At 34.7% G+C, this 14,892-nt stretch overlaps 1 protein-coding gene across 6 annotated transcripts in view; it reads right to left on the bottom strand.

Annotated features, from left to right (window-relative positions):
* Phlpp (PH domain leucine-rich repeat protein phosphatase) overlaps positions 1-14,892 on the bottom strand; it is a 109,890-nt gene that overhangs the window by 45,956 nt on the left and 49,042 nt on the right. For all 6 annotated transcript variants that reach the window (XR_004581714.2, XR_004581715.2, XR_004581716.2 and 3 more), the window contains 2 exons: positions 10,286-10,439; positions 385-519 (listed from right to left, as the gene is read on the bottom strand). Coding sequence is in view for 3 of the 6 variants with exons in the window: in XM_034326871.2 (XP_034182762.2) it covers positions 385-519; positions 10,286-10,439 (289 nt within the window). In the remaining 3 variants the exon portion in view is untranslated. The remainder of the gene's footprint in view (positions 1-384; positions 520-10,285; positions 10,440-14,892) is intronic.

Genomic DNA, 14,892 nt, shown 5'->3' with positions numbered 1-14,892 from the left:
TCGCGGTTCCCATCATGGAAAGAAATCCAATTTAAAGTTCACTTATCAGTCACGGAGTTACTTGTATCGAAATAATGCTATATCCATCGAGGAACGCTCTTGATACCGGGAAGATGAATCAAAGTTGAAGATAAGGGTTGGAAAAGTTCTGATGAAGAGGATATTTTCTTTCGACTCGGTGGTAAGTTTAAAACTTGTCTGTGGCTTTTGTTATTTGGGGAATTGTAAATAATATTTGCAATAGAATGAAACAGAAGAAAGGACAAGGATACAGAACCTACAACTTTCTAAGTTCTTTCTTTTCTTGCTCGTTTCACAGAGCCTCGAGGTGCCATTCTTACCAGATGTTTTTTATGGTAGAAGAATGTGAAGAAGAACACTTACCCGGATAAAGGAACAGCCTGGATCCAATGACAGCTAGGACTCTTCTCTTCCATTGGGGAAAAACCAACCCTTTCAGTACCAGGGTGTACCCACAACGACTGTACCCTGTTAGTTCTGGCAAGGGTGATGCGGGTCCTGCAACAGAAAAATTAAAAAAAAGTTAATAGGAAATTGGGAATCTTCTTTTTTTGGCAAAGATTAATGGCAGGGGTGTTGATTTAATTTTATAAAATTTTATTCATGATTTAACATAACATTTTTTCTTTTTAATTAAATCAATATTTAACAGGATTATATAAACTCTAAATAATTTCTATGAAAATTTTATGATTTCATTTAAGAAACGAAGTAGAAAATAATACCAGCAATGTTCTCTAAAAATCGCTATTAAAGAAGCGTGAAATTTTTTAAATCGTAAAGCTGAAAGCGCACGTTAACGTGTATCAACGAATTTATTATAAAGTTTATCGCTCAATGAATCGCAATTAACGTGAAATTTCATTTCATCCTGGTACAAGCAAGCTTACTTCGTGCAAGCTGTTGCAGGTTGTTGGAAAAATACGAGCCTTCTCGGTTGTCGAGAGCAAACTTCCCATAGCAGATTTCGAATTCATGAAATTGTAATTTCTTACAGTGCACCCTTTGGCGCGAAATATTAGCTCCGTGGAATTTCCTAACTTGCAGAAACATAAGGAACGGGGGGGAAAATTAAGGAGAGAAAGCAATTTTACGAAGGTCCCGGAGGATTAATATTAACGAAAAATATCGATGCAATAACTGACCGGCTTATTAAATTTTCCTTTAAAAGGAATTCCCGATCGAACTAATAACGCATATTAAACGCGACAGAAGAATTTATGAATAATACAATTTGAAAACAATATATCACAATCTTGCATCTAGTTGTCAATTTATATTTACGAAAACGAAGATGAGGTTTGCGCGTGACATCGGCATTAATGTTGTTTCGCGTTAGAATTCACTTTCGATGTTACCGAAATTCATCGTTAAATAACGCTTCACGGTGCGAAGCGTGCAAATCATCCCCCGGAGACGTCGCACAATGCGTACCCTCGTAACCATTATGTATATTTCATGTACAGACTCGCACAACCGCTTGTGTGCATCAAGGTGTACAATACTTCTGATCGTCCTGTCTGCTTCAACAATTTTCCTGTCCCTTTTACAATTTCCACGATTTACATATCACGCTTCGTGTCTCCTAACGAGCGTCGTAAGGTGCTTTGTCAGTTTTGCTGCATCATTTTCACGGGGAAACGGAAAGGATTTGTAGGGGTAATTAAATGTAAAACAAACAGAATAATTAATAAAACTACAGAAGGCTGTTGTCGGATAATTGTTTTGTTATTTTACAATTTTAACTGCGGGTGGTTTGATGAAACGTCGACCGAATAAAACGATTCAAATGTTCGATACAATTATCTTAACAGATTTTCATCCACTCAAAGCTGTCGAGTATTGCATAAAGCCAGGTGTTTGCTGTAGGAACCAGCATCCGATGTATCCATCGATATATTAAATGAAAATCTACCGAATAAATATTGACGTTCACGCGGCTCTCGATGTGGCTCCGTGTTTGCTCGTAGATTAACGTGCTTCGGTTATCGCGAACCACCACCATATATTATAATCAATCGCCATGTACCAACATATATATTAAATATCGAGTAGATCGAGAAGATTGTACATATCGCGAAAACTGTAGATTCTTTGTGCCGAAATAAATGAAAAATACTATTTTCCAATCTATGCCTTTGGGGTGAATTATTCTAAGCCATAGATAAAGGATTGAGTTTTATTTAACGTTAGTCGATTTAAATATCACCACTGTCAGCGTTAGTCGAGTTAATTATTATCACTGTTAACTCTAATACTATTTGACATTAGTTGAGTTAAATATTATTACCATTGGCGATAATATTGTTTAGTGTTAATCGAGTTAAATATTAATACTGTCAGCGTTAATCGAGTTAAATATTAATACTGTCAACGTTAATCGAGTTAAATATTAATACTGTCAGCGTTAATCGAGTTAAATATTAATACTGTCAACGTTAATCGAGTTAAATATTAATACTGTCAGCGTTAATCGAGTTAAATATTAATACTGTCAGCGTTAATCGAGTTAAATATTAATACTGTCAGCGTTAATTGAGTTAAATATTAATACTGTCAGCGTTAATCGAGTTAAATATTAATACTGTCAGCGTTAATCGAATTAAATATTAATACTGTCAGCGTTAATCGAGTTAAATATTAATACTGTCAGCGTTAATCGAGTTCAATATTAATATTGTCAGCGTTAATCGAGTTCAATATTAATATTGTCAGCGTTAATCGAGTTCAATATTAATATTGTCAGCGTTAATCGAGTTAAATATTAATACTGTCAGCGTTAATCGAGTTAAATATTATTACTGTCAGCGTTAATCGAGTTAAATATTAATACTGTCAGCGTTAATCGAGTTAAATAATAATACTGTCAGCGTTAATCGAGTTAAATATTAATACTGTCAGCGTTAATCGAGTTAAATATTAATACTGTCAGCGTTAATCGAGTTAAATATTAATACTGTCAGCGTTAATCGAGTTAAATATTATTACTGTTAACCCCAATATTATTTAGCATTAATCAATTTAAATATTACCACTGTCAGTGCTAACAGCATTGAGAGTTATTCCGGTTAAATATTATTAATTCCAGCGTTGAGATCAAATTATCGTTATTAGAATGGTGAATCTTTTAATTTCATATTTACGTAGGAATAAGTAAGGTAACTTGATTCTTTTTGCTCCCGTCAAAATCCTTCACCAAGGAGCTTTTACAGGTGCAACTAATTACAGGATGCGCTCAGATCCTGTTACACTGTGACTATGCTTTTAATGGCTTACCAGCCAGCCGCGTCATCATCGTGTCATCAGGTTAATTGCGTTAGCCGAGCACTTCGTCATCTCACCACCGAGTATCACTGTTCTGTTTCACTGTACTTCCTTTTATCCTTGATGTTTCGATATACACCATAGACAAACTTCTCGAATGGTGTGACAGGTAGACGTGTTAATCAACGACTGGGTGCAATCACATGTGGTTATCAAAATTTCTACCGGTGAATTATATGTAATTATATAATTATATTACATAACTGAAGGTATAGAGTGGAGCGGGAAGAATATTTCTTAGAAATTCGTCCCTTTGAATATAATTAATTAAAATGTTGGTTATTAGAGTGGAAAAGCACACCAATACATCAGTTAATTAAAAAATGGAGAATTTCATAATATTTTGTAGTTTCATGCGTTCCAATTTCGTATTTTAATTACAGAAGTGTTATATTCATTTTTACAAAAATAAAGAACGATTGGACAAGCTAATTTATTTTACAACCTTCAATCATTTATTGTATCTAATTATTTTAATAATAAAACGAAAGTATTCTTTCAAGATTCTCATAATTCTTTTCAACAAGTTTTTACCTACTTTCAAGCATCAGTAACTTTCAGTCAATGATCAAGTTCGTTCGCTTCGCCTCCTGTAAAAAGTTTAACCCCTTCGCCGTCTCGAGTAATCATAAACATCCCTTTTCAAAGAAGTTCGACTAACAGTCAATTAAACCGGCAAGATGGTCGACGCTGAAAACTTCCGGTCGATAAACTATCGACTTTCGTCGGGAACTTGTTCCAGAACCTGGTGAAATTTCGCGCGACCCTGCGAACTTGCTTCAATGTAATTTTCGAAATGGACCAACTGTATCAAGTATTTGCGTCGAGCTGCGTTAGTTCTGTCTCTAACTTCCATCTACAGTTCCATTTGTCATTGCATCGAAGTTACAACGAACAACTTTTCATCTAGAAATTTTCCCCTCAACCTGGCTGATAACTTTTCCTCTAAATATTTACTAATTCCAGATGGACGTTGTTCGTGTAAACAATAATTAATCACGAGAATTTGAATATCGAATAATTCTCAAACTGGAGATATAGAAAATTGAAACAGAAAATAAAAAAAAAAATTTCTAATCCAATGGCGAGTTCACGTGCAGCTGCACAGTTCAAGCGTGCTACGCTAATTAGAGCATTATTGTCGCTATTATTGAGCAATTTCAAGGCATCTGTGCCGTAGCTCTCGTAAACTCCAAGCACATTATACCAACTTACGTTACACAATTTGTCGGCATAATTAAGTTAAAGCAGTTACGCTGTACGTGGTTACGTGATACCTTGGACCATGCCTCTTTTTCTCCTCCTTTACCTTGATTTTCTATAGGAAAACCAGCTTCTATTCAGTAGATATCATAGATACTCGTAGCATTTTTTCGATGCTTATCACTCAATCCTTTAAACTTGAATGTGGATAATTTTGATTTTAAAAATAGAATCCAAAGAGGATCTCATTAAAAATAAATTACCCACACTCAAAGGGGTGGGATTAAAAATCAAGATTTATAATTTCAACTGGTAAAATATGCAATGTCTCTTTATACTTACGATAAACTGCAAAAGCTGGAATTAAATTTGTCGCGAAAAATTAGTAGAATATTTTAAACGTGAAAATCATGGAGCATCGTTTCACTGGGGGAATAAATTTCACTCTTGGAAAGCAAGAAAAATTCTTTGACTGATTAATAAATTATTATGATTTTAAACGTTACCTTTGACGCAAGGAATAAAGTGCAGGTAATATATAGATTATTTGAATACAAGAGAATGTTACATATAAAGCAATTATAAATGGAACGATTGCTCCCTTTGGATACGCTGCACTATATTCTCTTCCCTTAGTGTTCTCTCTTTGAACATTCGCTCGAAATATTCTACTACGTCGATGTTATCTACACTTCTCTGTACTCATTGTTCCTGCCTCGTTATGCCCTTAAGAACAATTTCAGCCTGTACGAGCAAACACGTACGCTCGCTATCGTCGTTCGCAGTTGCTTCCAAGCACGCATATTCTTAAGAAGGGAAATAAATGTCAAAAGATAGGAAAGTTTAGTGCGAACAAAGAGAAAATGTAAGAAAAATTTTATACAGCCCTTAGAAATTTTACAGACTGGGAAATAATTATTTTATTTTTTTTTTTAAAAAGATGCTGTGCTCTTTAGGCAATTTTCTTGATAAATGTCTATTGCATGCATTTCAAACACAGAAGCGATTTTGAGGAGCGATAGATAAATGATAATGTAAATAATTTAATTTCTCCTTTCTACGTCTTTTACTAACCACGTCAGAAGGTTAATTAACCAACGTAGAAGCCGGTTACGTTACTAACGTTGTTTCGGTTCAATTGAAACGTGTGGCAAAAGCGTTTCATACTGAGCTGTCCAACACATTGAACAGTCCGGCTTCTATTAGAGGCTGTCCACGCGAAATGCAAGCCTTTCAACGCAACTTGCCTCAACTAGTTAGACGCAATTTCCCTACCCGAAGAAGACGTCCATCGTTTTCGGTGTTTCTGTGTGACCGGAAGATCGATCGAAGGCCGGAGAAACCCCGTCTGATACAATTATTGACCTACTGCCTTCAACAGGGTTGTTAATTAATTTCGAATCTAACAGGGGTGGGGCGATATTTCTTCTAGTATTTCTAGGATTCTGATTTTAAAATTCCAAAATTCAAAGGATCTAAGACTAAAATTTTAAAATCCTACATTTCTCAAAATTAAAAAATTCTAATATTCAAAAATTCTAGAATTCTATTGTTCGACACTGCAAATAAAATCAAGGGACCTGCTTGCAATTTCAATGGAGAACAATCAAAATGTTGAATCATTAGAATACTGTTCAATCGTTAGAGATTGTTTGTTACTTTGCTCATTGTGTTCCATGCGAAAGCTGGCAAACTCTCCCTCTCTAATTTGTTAAATTTGCAGAAACAAACGAGAGCGGTATCGATAACGAGCGTACGCAGAGGTACATCAAAATTCGCGCCGATAATGAATCCAATTTCGCAGGGCGATACATTAATCAACGTAATGGAGAGGCGATCTTCGCTCGCGCCCAACGCGAAACAATGCGCCTCGTTTCGATACTGATCAGCTGACGTTCGATGTTTGACAGCTTCCGGTGAAGCGAGTTTGATAAACCGTTGTATAATTGGCAGCTTGTAAGGAGCACCCTGTTCAAAAGTGATCAAACGCTTTCTGATCACTTGTAAGATGATAACTCGATTAATGATAATTTCATAATTATACACAAATAAATATTTTTTCTTTTTTTTAATTTATATTGAGTTTCTTTCATGGCATATTTTCTATAGATTCATATTTGGGTATAATTTATTTTAAAATCCTCCATTATTCACGTTATTTGTAATAATTATAACAGGAAATAATTAATAGGATCAGCTGTTCAAACGACACTGTAGTTTTTCATATAAATTATACCGTGTTTCGCATTAAACAAGGAATTAATCAAAACAGAAAATTATCCCGGTAACAATAACTTGTTCGTGGAGAAAAAAACTTGTATCAATTTCAACCCCATGGAGGATTAAATATATCCAAGCAAGCCGCGTTTATTCCGTGGCAAGCTACAATTTATCTTTATTATTTCAATTCACGCGAGTATTTCCACGTTTATTATGTTAACTCTATTTCGTTATGGTAGAGAAAAGCACGCGATCGAGCGATGGTATATGGTCAATTTCGAGAGGAAAATGGTCCATTTTTTATTTTATGCTACTATCTCTAAAACTGCTATTGTTTTCGACTTTTTAAAATCAAAAAAGATATAAATAGAACTGAAATAATTATTAAAAATTTAATAGTAATACCTAATAAATGAATTGAATAAATTCCTAAAAATTAGCCATCCAAACACGGATTTCCAAACTTCCAAATAAATAATATAAAACATGAATAAAAGAAGTTTGGTTTTAAAACTTTCATCTGCCGCAGTGTTGCAGTATACATGAAAATTTCAAGAGCAGATCGATTTTACGAATTTCTGACGTGAATTAGACGCTACTAACATGCACTCAGCAACAGAGAAACTTTTGCAACTATATTTGACTAACAAGAGGGTCGCAGGATGTTCGGCTCGCCAATGTGGCTCAAACTTTCCGCGTAGTTCACCGGTGCATAATCAGCTACTGAATGCATCCAATGCACCACTCTCCCATTCTTGATGCACTAATTTTGCAACAAAATCGTGTTTCGAGTTCTGTGCTTGAAATGCATGCAATAGGCATTTATCAAGAAAATTGCCTAAAGAGCACGTTAATTATCTGTAATTAAAAATCATCATTATTTTTCATTTATTTTAAATTTAATTTCAATTTAAAAATAGATATAAGTTGATTGTTCTAATATTAATGATCTTATAAAACTGCAAAATCATTTTATTAATTATATGATATTTCTTGTGTCGATCGAGGGACTAATTAACACTTTAACCCAAATAGTTGTCAAAATTAGCAGCTGCTTCCGAAGCAAGGTTTAAGCGAAGTTCATTGTCCTGCGGTGTTCCTTAATGTTCCGAAACTTCGATCAACGATGAAATTGTCATGAATTTGAGCGGATCAGGGCATCGCGAGTTAGACTAGAGCTCGTCCTCGTTGGATCGAAACTTTCCAAGTGAAATTCCGAACTGTTGGCCGGCCTGTAATCGGCATTTAACGTTTTCGGCTTAGCCATACGGCTAGGGTCGTTTTCCTGCCAAGGCGAATGCCTCGTTTCCGGAAGTTCCGACGTGGAAACTCTCAGTCGTTAGCGGTTATTATGGTTAAACATAGTCGCTCCCATGGCTATATGAATCTAGTCGAATGAATTTACTGCTCTAACGATAGCCAATTAATATTATTACACAGCCATAAAATTGTCGGGTAATTAATTAACCTTTCGTTATATGATTTCATAAAAATAAAGAGTCGAACATGTACCTATTTTGAAATTAAAAATAAATAATTGAAGAGTGAAAAATGTAAAATGTATTTTTGTATTTTAACGACAATAATCTTGTGTTAATTATTTAACGAAGACAACGAGTCTCTTCGAAAATCGCGAAGCGAGGAAAGTGGTCGATTCAAAGAGGGGTTAACTTTTTACCTTCGACGCAGGCAGAATTTTATCATTAGCCAAGCCATTAAATCAGAAAACTTGGCGAGCGAGTTTTAACACGAGATCTCGAGTTTCTCAAGCTGAAAGCTCAAAGCAATCGCTCGTTTCTTAATAAGCAAATTGCTCGTCATTCGATCCATCTTCTCACCGTCCTTTAGATACTTTTTCTTTTAAAAAGAACAATTTCAAACTCAAGTGAAAAGTTTCATAAATTTTCCAAGAAAATTAATAATGACTTCCTAATAAGGATTTTCTTGGAATTCTATAAATAAATCCATAATTATCACCCTCAAAGGGAGAAAACAGAGATAAGTGGTTTTTAGAAGTCGACAAAATTTCGAGTTATTTTAAAAAATAATATTATTTAAAAAGGTTGCAAGGATTCATTAGGAACCTGTCAAGAAGTTAAATCAGAAAATTTATAAAATCGTGGACCGATCGCTCAGAATGGACCATTTACGAACTCCATCCAGTTGCTATAACTCATTACAAACATTTTCAGATGAAACTATTGTTGGACGTTAATCGATCGATCAACTAGTACAGTTTAACACGACTGAATTTCTCATCGTGAATGTTCTCTAACGGAAATCGGATGTGTATTGTTCACGATAACTTTACACGGTGGCACCGTGTGTTTCTGGCATCACGTTCAACGCATATTTACATCCAGCCCGTGTAACTGTAATTCTGTTTACTTACACGTAAATTCTAACGATCTCCAATCATTTATCGTGAAATTACGATTATTTGCGTGGGATTATCTTTAGGATATTCTTCGTTATAATTTATTTGGAAATTAAAGGTATTAATTAACCTTTGATCAATGAAGCCAGAGTCAATGAGGACTCTTTCAATGGGCGAAAAATAAACCGATAATTAACTGAAGTGCTGAATATCAGCTAAAGGTTATCCAGGTATTGAAGCTTTTAGAAGTATTATAGAAGCAGGAAATAAAATAGAACGTCGTTCTAGAAAGGAGGACAAAATTTACACCGAAATAGAAGTTGCTCTGATACGGAAACGGAAGTGAGATGGCACTGAGTTAGAATTAGAATAGAAGTCAACTGGAACCAATACTAAAGTGCTACTAAATCGATGACACTCGATGCTATTAAAAGAACGGTCTTTCTGAGAAATTAATAAGTTTAATTGTTAACAAACAAATCTATTAAGCTACGTAGCAAATATTTCATTTAATAACATAATTATCACCATTCAAGTAGATTAATACAATTAATTTTACAGTATCGTTTGAATGATATATTTATCGACATTTTGCAATTAGCGTGATTGAAACATGTAATCACGCGATTGCAATCGATCAATTGATGAAAATGTTTAAATGGATCTTGCAATTACCATCTACCACTTAATGTTACGTTCATCAGAGTTGCTTAATTAAAATTTTCTTCCCTGATTCGATATATGTATTTAATAAATTCAGGGCTTTCATTATTAACAGACTTTTATTCGATATTTTGAAAGTAATCGATCTTTTATAATTACGAGTTATGTGTAAATCAGTGCGAGTTAACAGGGTGGGTAAACTATTGTTTATCTAATTCTGTTCACTAAAAATATCTAATTAATTTTAATTAAAATTTAACTAATTAATTATAATTACCTAATTTAGATAATTAATTAAAATTAGGGCTGATATTCTGCGAAATGGCACCTCGTGTCACTAATCTCGCGGTAAAAGCTTAACCCTAATCAATTGTTCTCAACAGAAAGCGGACGAAGAAGTATAGGAAAAGAAAATTGAAGAATAAATGTATAGCTATTAGTTAAAGCAATGTTATTCGAGGATGAAATCGTACTCACCCACGTGGAAAGCGATGAGGTGTCGTAACTCAGGATCGACTCCGAGCCGAGACCGTCTGGATACGTCCTGGTAGCCAAGCTTTTGGAGAAATTGATCCTGTATCTCCAGCGGCTTCTCCTCCGAAGCCAATCTCCTTCCAGACTCGCCTCCGTACTGAAAACCGAGCGTAATCTCTTAATGGATTTTATTATCGAAATTCACGGCTTCGAATCGTCAGTTAATTTCTCCGCATGAAAAAAAAGAATTAAATATGCATCGAATTATAAAAATATATATATTTCAATTTATCAGTAGCTACTTTTCTTATCTTATATTTTAAAATTGCAAATCTTCAGCAATCCGTCTATAAGTCACGGATAATCATAATGAAACTCGGCGAGGAGAGGAGGTCGATAACCGAGGCGCGGAAAAATATTTTTTAATTAACCTGAAGGGCGAAAGGGAAACGCGGCCTCTCGCTTCGATCCGGAAAATTCTCACCAGCGAACTTTCGAACAGTTTCTAGCCGTTGAAATTAAGATGAAACGCGAAACTGGTACCCGCGTCCGAGTTAATTCGTTTAAGAAGATTTACGCGTAAAGCACGTTCTCCTTCAGCAAACAACGAACGGCGATGTTTTCCGTTCAGAAACAACGCCAGATGTTCGGACATTTTAAGATAGTTTCGTAATAACATCTAACATATAAGGATTTAAATCAAAATTAGCGTTATTTGAAATCATTTTTGAAAAAGAAACAAAAGAAGAATAAATATAAAATCAGCTGATTGGAAAGGTTGCAGTATCCAGGTGCAAGTAAAGAAACGAGGATATCGGATGATGAATTGCAGGGAGAAAGCGAAAATAGCTGAGAAAAATTGAGTGATCGTTCGAACAACGGGGAAGAAATAAATGGTAACAGGTTCGAAGTTAGCGAGAGAAGAAAGGAACGTTAAAAGAAGGCTGAAGGTTTAGGGATGAAAGGAGGGAAAGAAAAAGCTGAACGACTCGAACGGTTTCAGTTCGAACATCCCCGGTAAAGCCAACGAGAAAGCCTTATTTTCGTTCGATAGAAGCGACCTTATCGATCCGATCGACCGTAGAAGAGGAACCGGGGCTACCTGCATCCCACAGGAGACCCTCGCGTAATTAACGAAACTCATTATAAACGGCGAGAAATATCCCTCCTAAACGATTCTCATCATTTCCAAATACTAAGCTGCATATCAACTATCGAGTCTAATACAAAATCATGATATAAGTGTATAGCAAAATGGCAATATTTGAAATATTCCATTCTAATTTCTTTTAAGAAATTATTTTATTTATTAGAAAAATTCAGAACCTGACAATAAATTATTGTACGAACAACAAATTAACGAGTTCTACTTATTTTTCTTTTAATTAGCGTGCTTTAATTGAAAGGTGTCGTTTAATTAACACCTTAATTCCAAGTTGTGCTCAAGGAAGCAAGATCGTGACTAACAATCAAATTTTCAGTCATTTATTTTCAAATCCAATTTACTGATAGAGCGGAGGTGTTCTTTAACAAGCGGCTAAAAATTTCGACAAGTTGTTGGCCAGTTCACAAACAGCAATTTACGAACTGCTACATTTAACGAGCCCTGTTTACGGTCAGACCTTGTTTAACGATTGTTCCTTCGTGTGCAGCAACGTTACTAAACGATTACCACTTTGGCCATCCCTTTTTATAACAATTGCTTCCTCCGCGAGAGGAAGGGAACGAGTATTTCATTTAATGGTCCACGATAAAGTTACGATCGCTTCGTCAAAAAGCACTTTGCGCTTGACCAGGAACTTTACGATTTTTATGAAAGCTTTAAGGCCGAACCAGAGGGTAGTTTATATTTATTTACGGCGCGAATGTCACACGAATTTGTCCTTTTCAATTTTATACTCGAATCCACTTTTACAGGAAATCGTGCGTGCAATTTTACCATTTTTTTTTTTGACAATATTACAAAATAAAAGAGCCATTTTTACAATTGAAAATATTTATGATAAATAAAATACGTAGAGGGTGAATCTATATTCTTTGAAAAAATAAAGGATTTTAAATTTAAATTTAATTTTCCCAGAAGCCAAAGCATAAGTTAAAGAATTTTATATATTTCCTTGGAAACTCACTACCTTTCAGCTTATATTATTCAGCACCGTGTATAATCAAAAACATGCAGCGTAAAAATAAAATGATAACGCAAACACAGAAAAGCGCGGTCACGAATTTCCACTCTCCAATTCAGCAGAGTGCAACCGAAAAATTTAAAAAATTCCACGAGTCCACCTTATTACCCACTGTGCGAGGACAAAAAACTTTACAACCCCCGGAAACCCTCTAATCGTGATCCTTTAATCCTCTTAAAACAGAAAAGAGATAGAGGGTTGAAAAAGAGTGGTAGAAAATTTATAACCTGCTGTACTTTTAAATAATGTCGAAGAAAAGGGTAGATTTGAGTGCTGAGGTGTAGTAGTGGACAGAAATGATTCACGTTCTTTTAATTAAAACATTCTTGTTTGGACGGACATTCATTTTTACCTGATATTATTTTACTGAAACATCTGATATTATTTACTGGAAAATATCTCTATGTTTAAGCATCTGAATTTATAATAATGATTTTTCAAACTGAAATTACCAGAACTCTATTTCTCCCAAAACCTCGTTCGACGAGTAATTAACTTGAATAATTTTTCAGAATTAATTGTATTGTTTGCATTCGCTTTATGGTATACCTATTGCATCACACAATTCTGCATTTCTTGGAATAAATTTTTCTGAATCCCATAGTTATCCGAATTTTATTCGTAGAGCAAATAAAAAAATTTTAACGCTACTTTCACAGTTGATGTATAAATAAATTGCTTTTGTAATATGCAAAATTTACCGAAGACGTTCGGCGTCCCGATTCAAAGAAAGCACTCTTTTTTATCCGTTAAAGAAGCGACGCGAGGGATGTTTCTAAGATTATTCGTAATCTGAATTAAACGCTGAAAACTGCTCGCCCTTTTTACCCTCGTTGAAATTTATTCAACGAAAAGCGGAGAAGCGCCTCTTTCTCGTGCTTGTATAAATTAGCGAATACTGTTTCTGTCGGACGGTTGATTGCAGGCGAGAATTAAAAAGAGAACCATGCGAAATGGACGATTCAAGGAATAAGCTTTTCAACACTTTCAGACGCTTAAAACGACAGGATAAGACTAAACTTTCTTTTTGAAGTTTCATTTTAAGAAGGAAAATGAATCCTTTTTTCTTTACCATTAACGTGTTCCACAATCTCTCTCGGTTGTTTTCTGTTTTTCATTTTCCACGCATCAAAATTCCCGTTCTGCTTGATTTACGGGATGCCTATATTCGTTTGAAATTTAAAACGGTACGAGAAAGCCCGTATATTTATCGCAGTACGTATTAGCTTCGGGCGATTCTCGTATAAAATTCCACTACATTTGTTCGAACAACTACGGTGCAGTATTATGAATTATTATAACAGAAAATAACGTGCAATCGACGGGTGCCCGGCACACTGTTATCCGTATTATTATTGTTGTTTTTCGACGTTTTCTTCGGAGTTTCGAGAAAATCTGTATTACGGGATAATGTTATTTACCGACCGATTTTTAAATATTTCCCCTGTCTGTTGCTGTTCGATTTATAATTTCAGAAAAATTTCTCTCGTTGAGTTATAATAATCTCTTATTCGTTTTCCGATCATATTTCCAGCACTGTTTCTGCTCTGAATACGTTTAACGATTTAATACGAATTCGCCTAACAAATCTACTCTTCAAACAGTTCAGAGCTTCCGTATAATTTTTGAAATCCAGCTTAACGGGCTTTAAACAAAATTAACTTTGTTTCATTTATTTAGACGCGTACTTTTATTTTTTTTTGAACTGTTGATTTTTGTGAAACGTTTAAGAATTATCTTGAGACAGGTTCAGAGTTTCATGAGGTTCAACATAACTAATTTCAATGAAACTTAGAGATAAGATAATTTAGGCCAAATTAATAGGAGTTTAAGTCATCATATTGTTGGGCTATGTTAAATTACGATGATACAAGTAATGATAAATTACGATTGTATTGCTGGTTAAAAACAATTTAATTCCAAAAATTGAAAAAGAATTAAACAGAAACTCTGTCTGACTTTGCAGGCAATTTTCCTTGGAAAATATTACAGTACATAATTTGGAGTGATTAAAACGGAGGAAAATTAATTAAAAAACAATAAATGGTGAAGGTGATTTTCAACGAAGGTAAAACGGTGATCCAATCGTCGCGACATGAATTACGATTCCATTTTAATCGTGTGTTTGTATTGATTACACGTTCACCCATATGGACGAGTATCGATTCAAATGAGAATTCGGTGTATTCCAGGAAAATATTATGATCCCCGAGAACGACGCGAAACGGTTGTTTTACTGATACACGTTTCGCACCTCGGTTGAATTTCTTTTGCACCGTGAAATTTATGGGAGCTGTTCGAAATCAAATATTTCATATTTACCTACTTTACAAATGTGAAACGTTAATACTTCAAACATTTGTCTGTATTTATTTAATTCGAACATTATATAAAAAGGCCCCTCGAAATATAAATGATATGTTC

Source organism: Osmia lignaria, chromosome 3 (genome assembly GCF_051020975.1).
Source record: "Osmia lignaria lignaria isolate PbOS001 chromosome 3, iyOsmLign1, whole genome shotgun sequence".
Lineage (NCBI taxonomy): Eukaryota > Metazoa > Arthropoda > Insecta > Hymenoptera > Megachilidae > Osmia > Osmia lignaria.
This window is presented reverse-complemented; position numbering and strand designations above follow the sequence as displayed.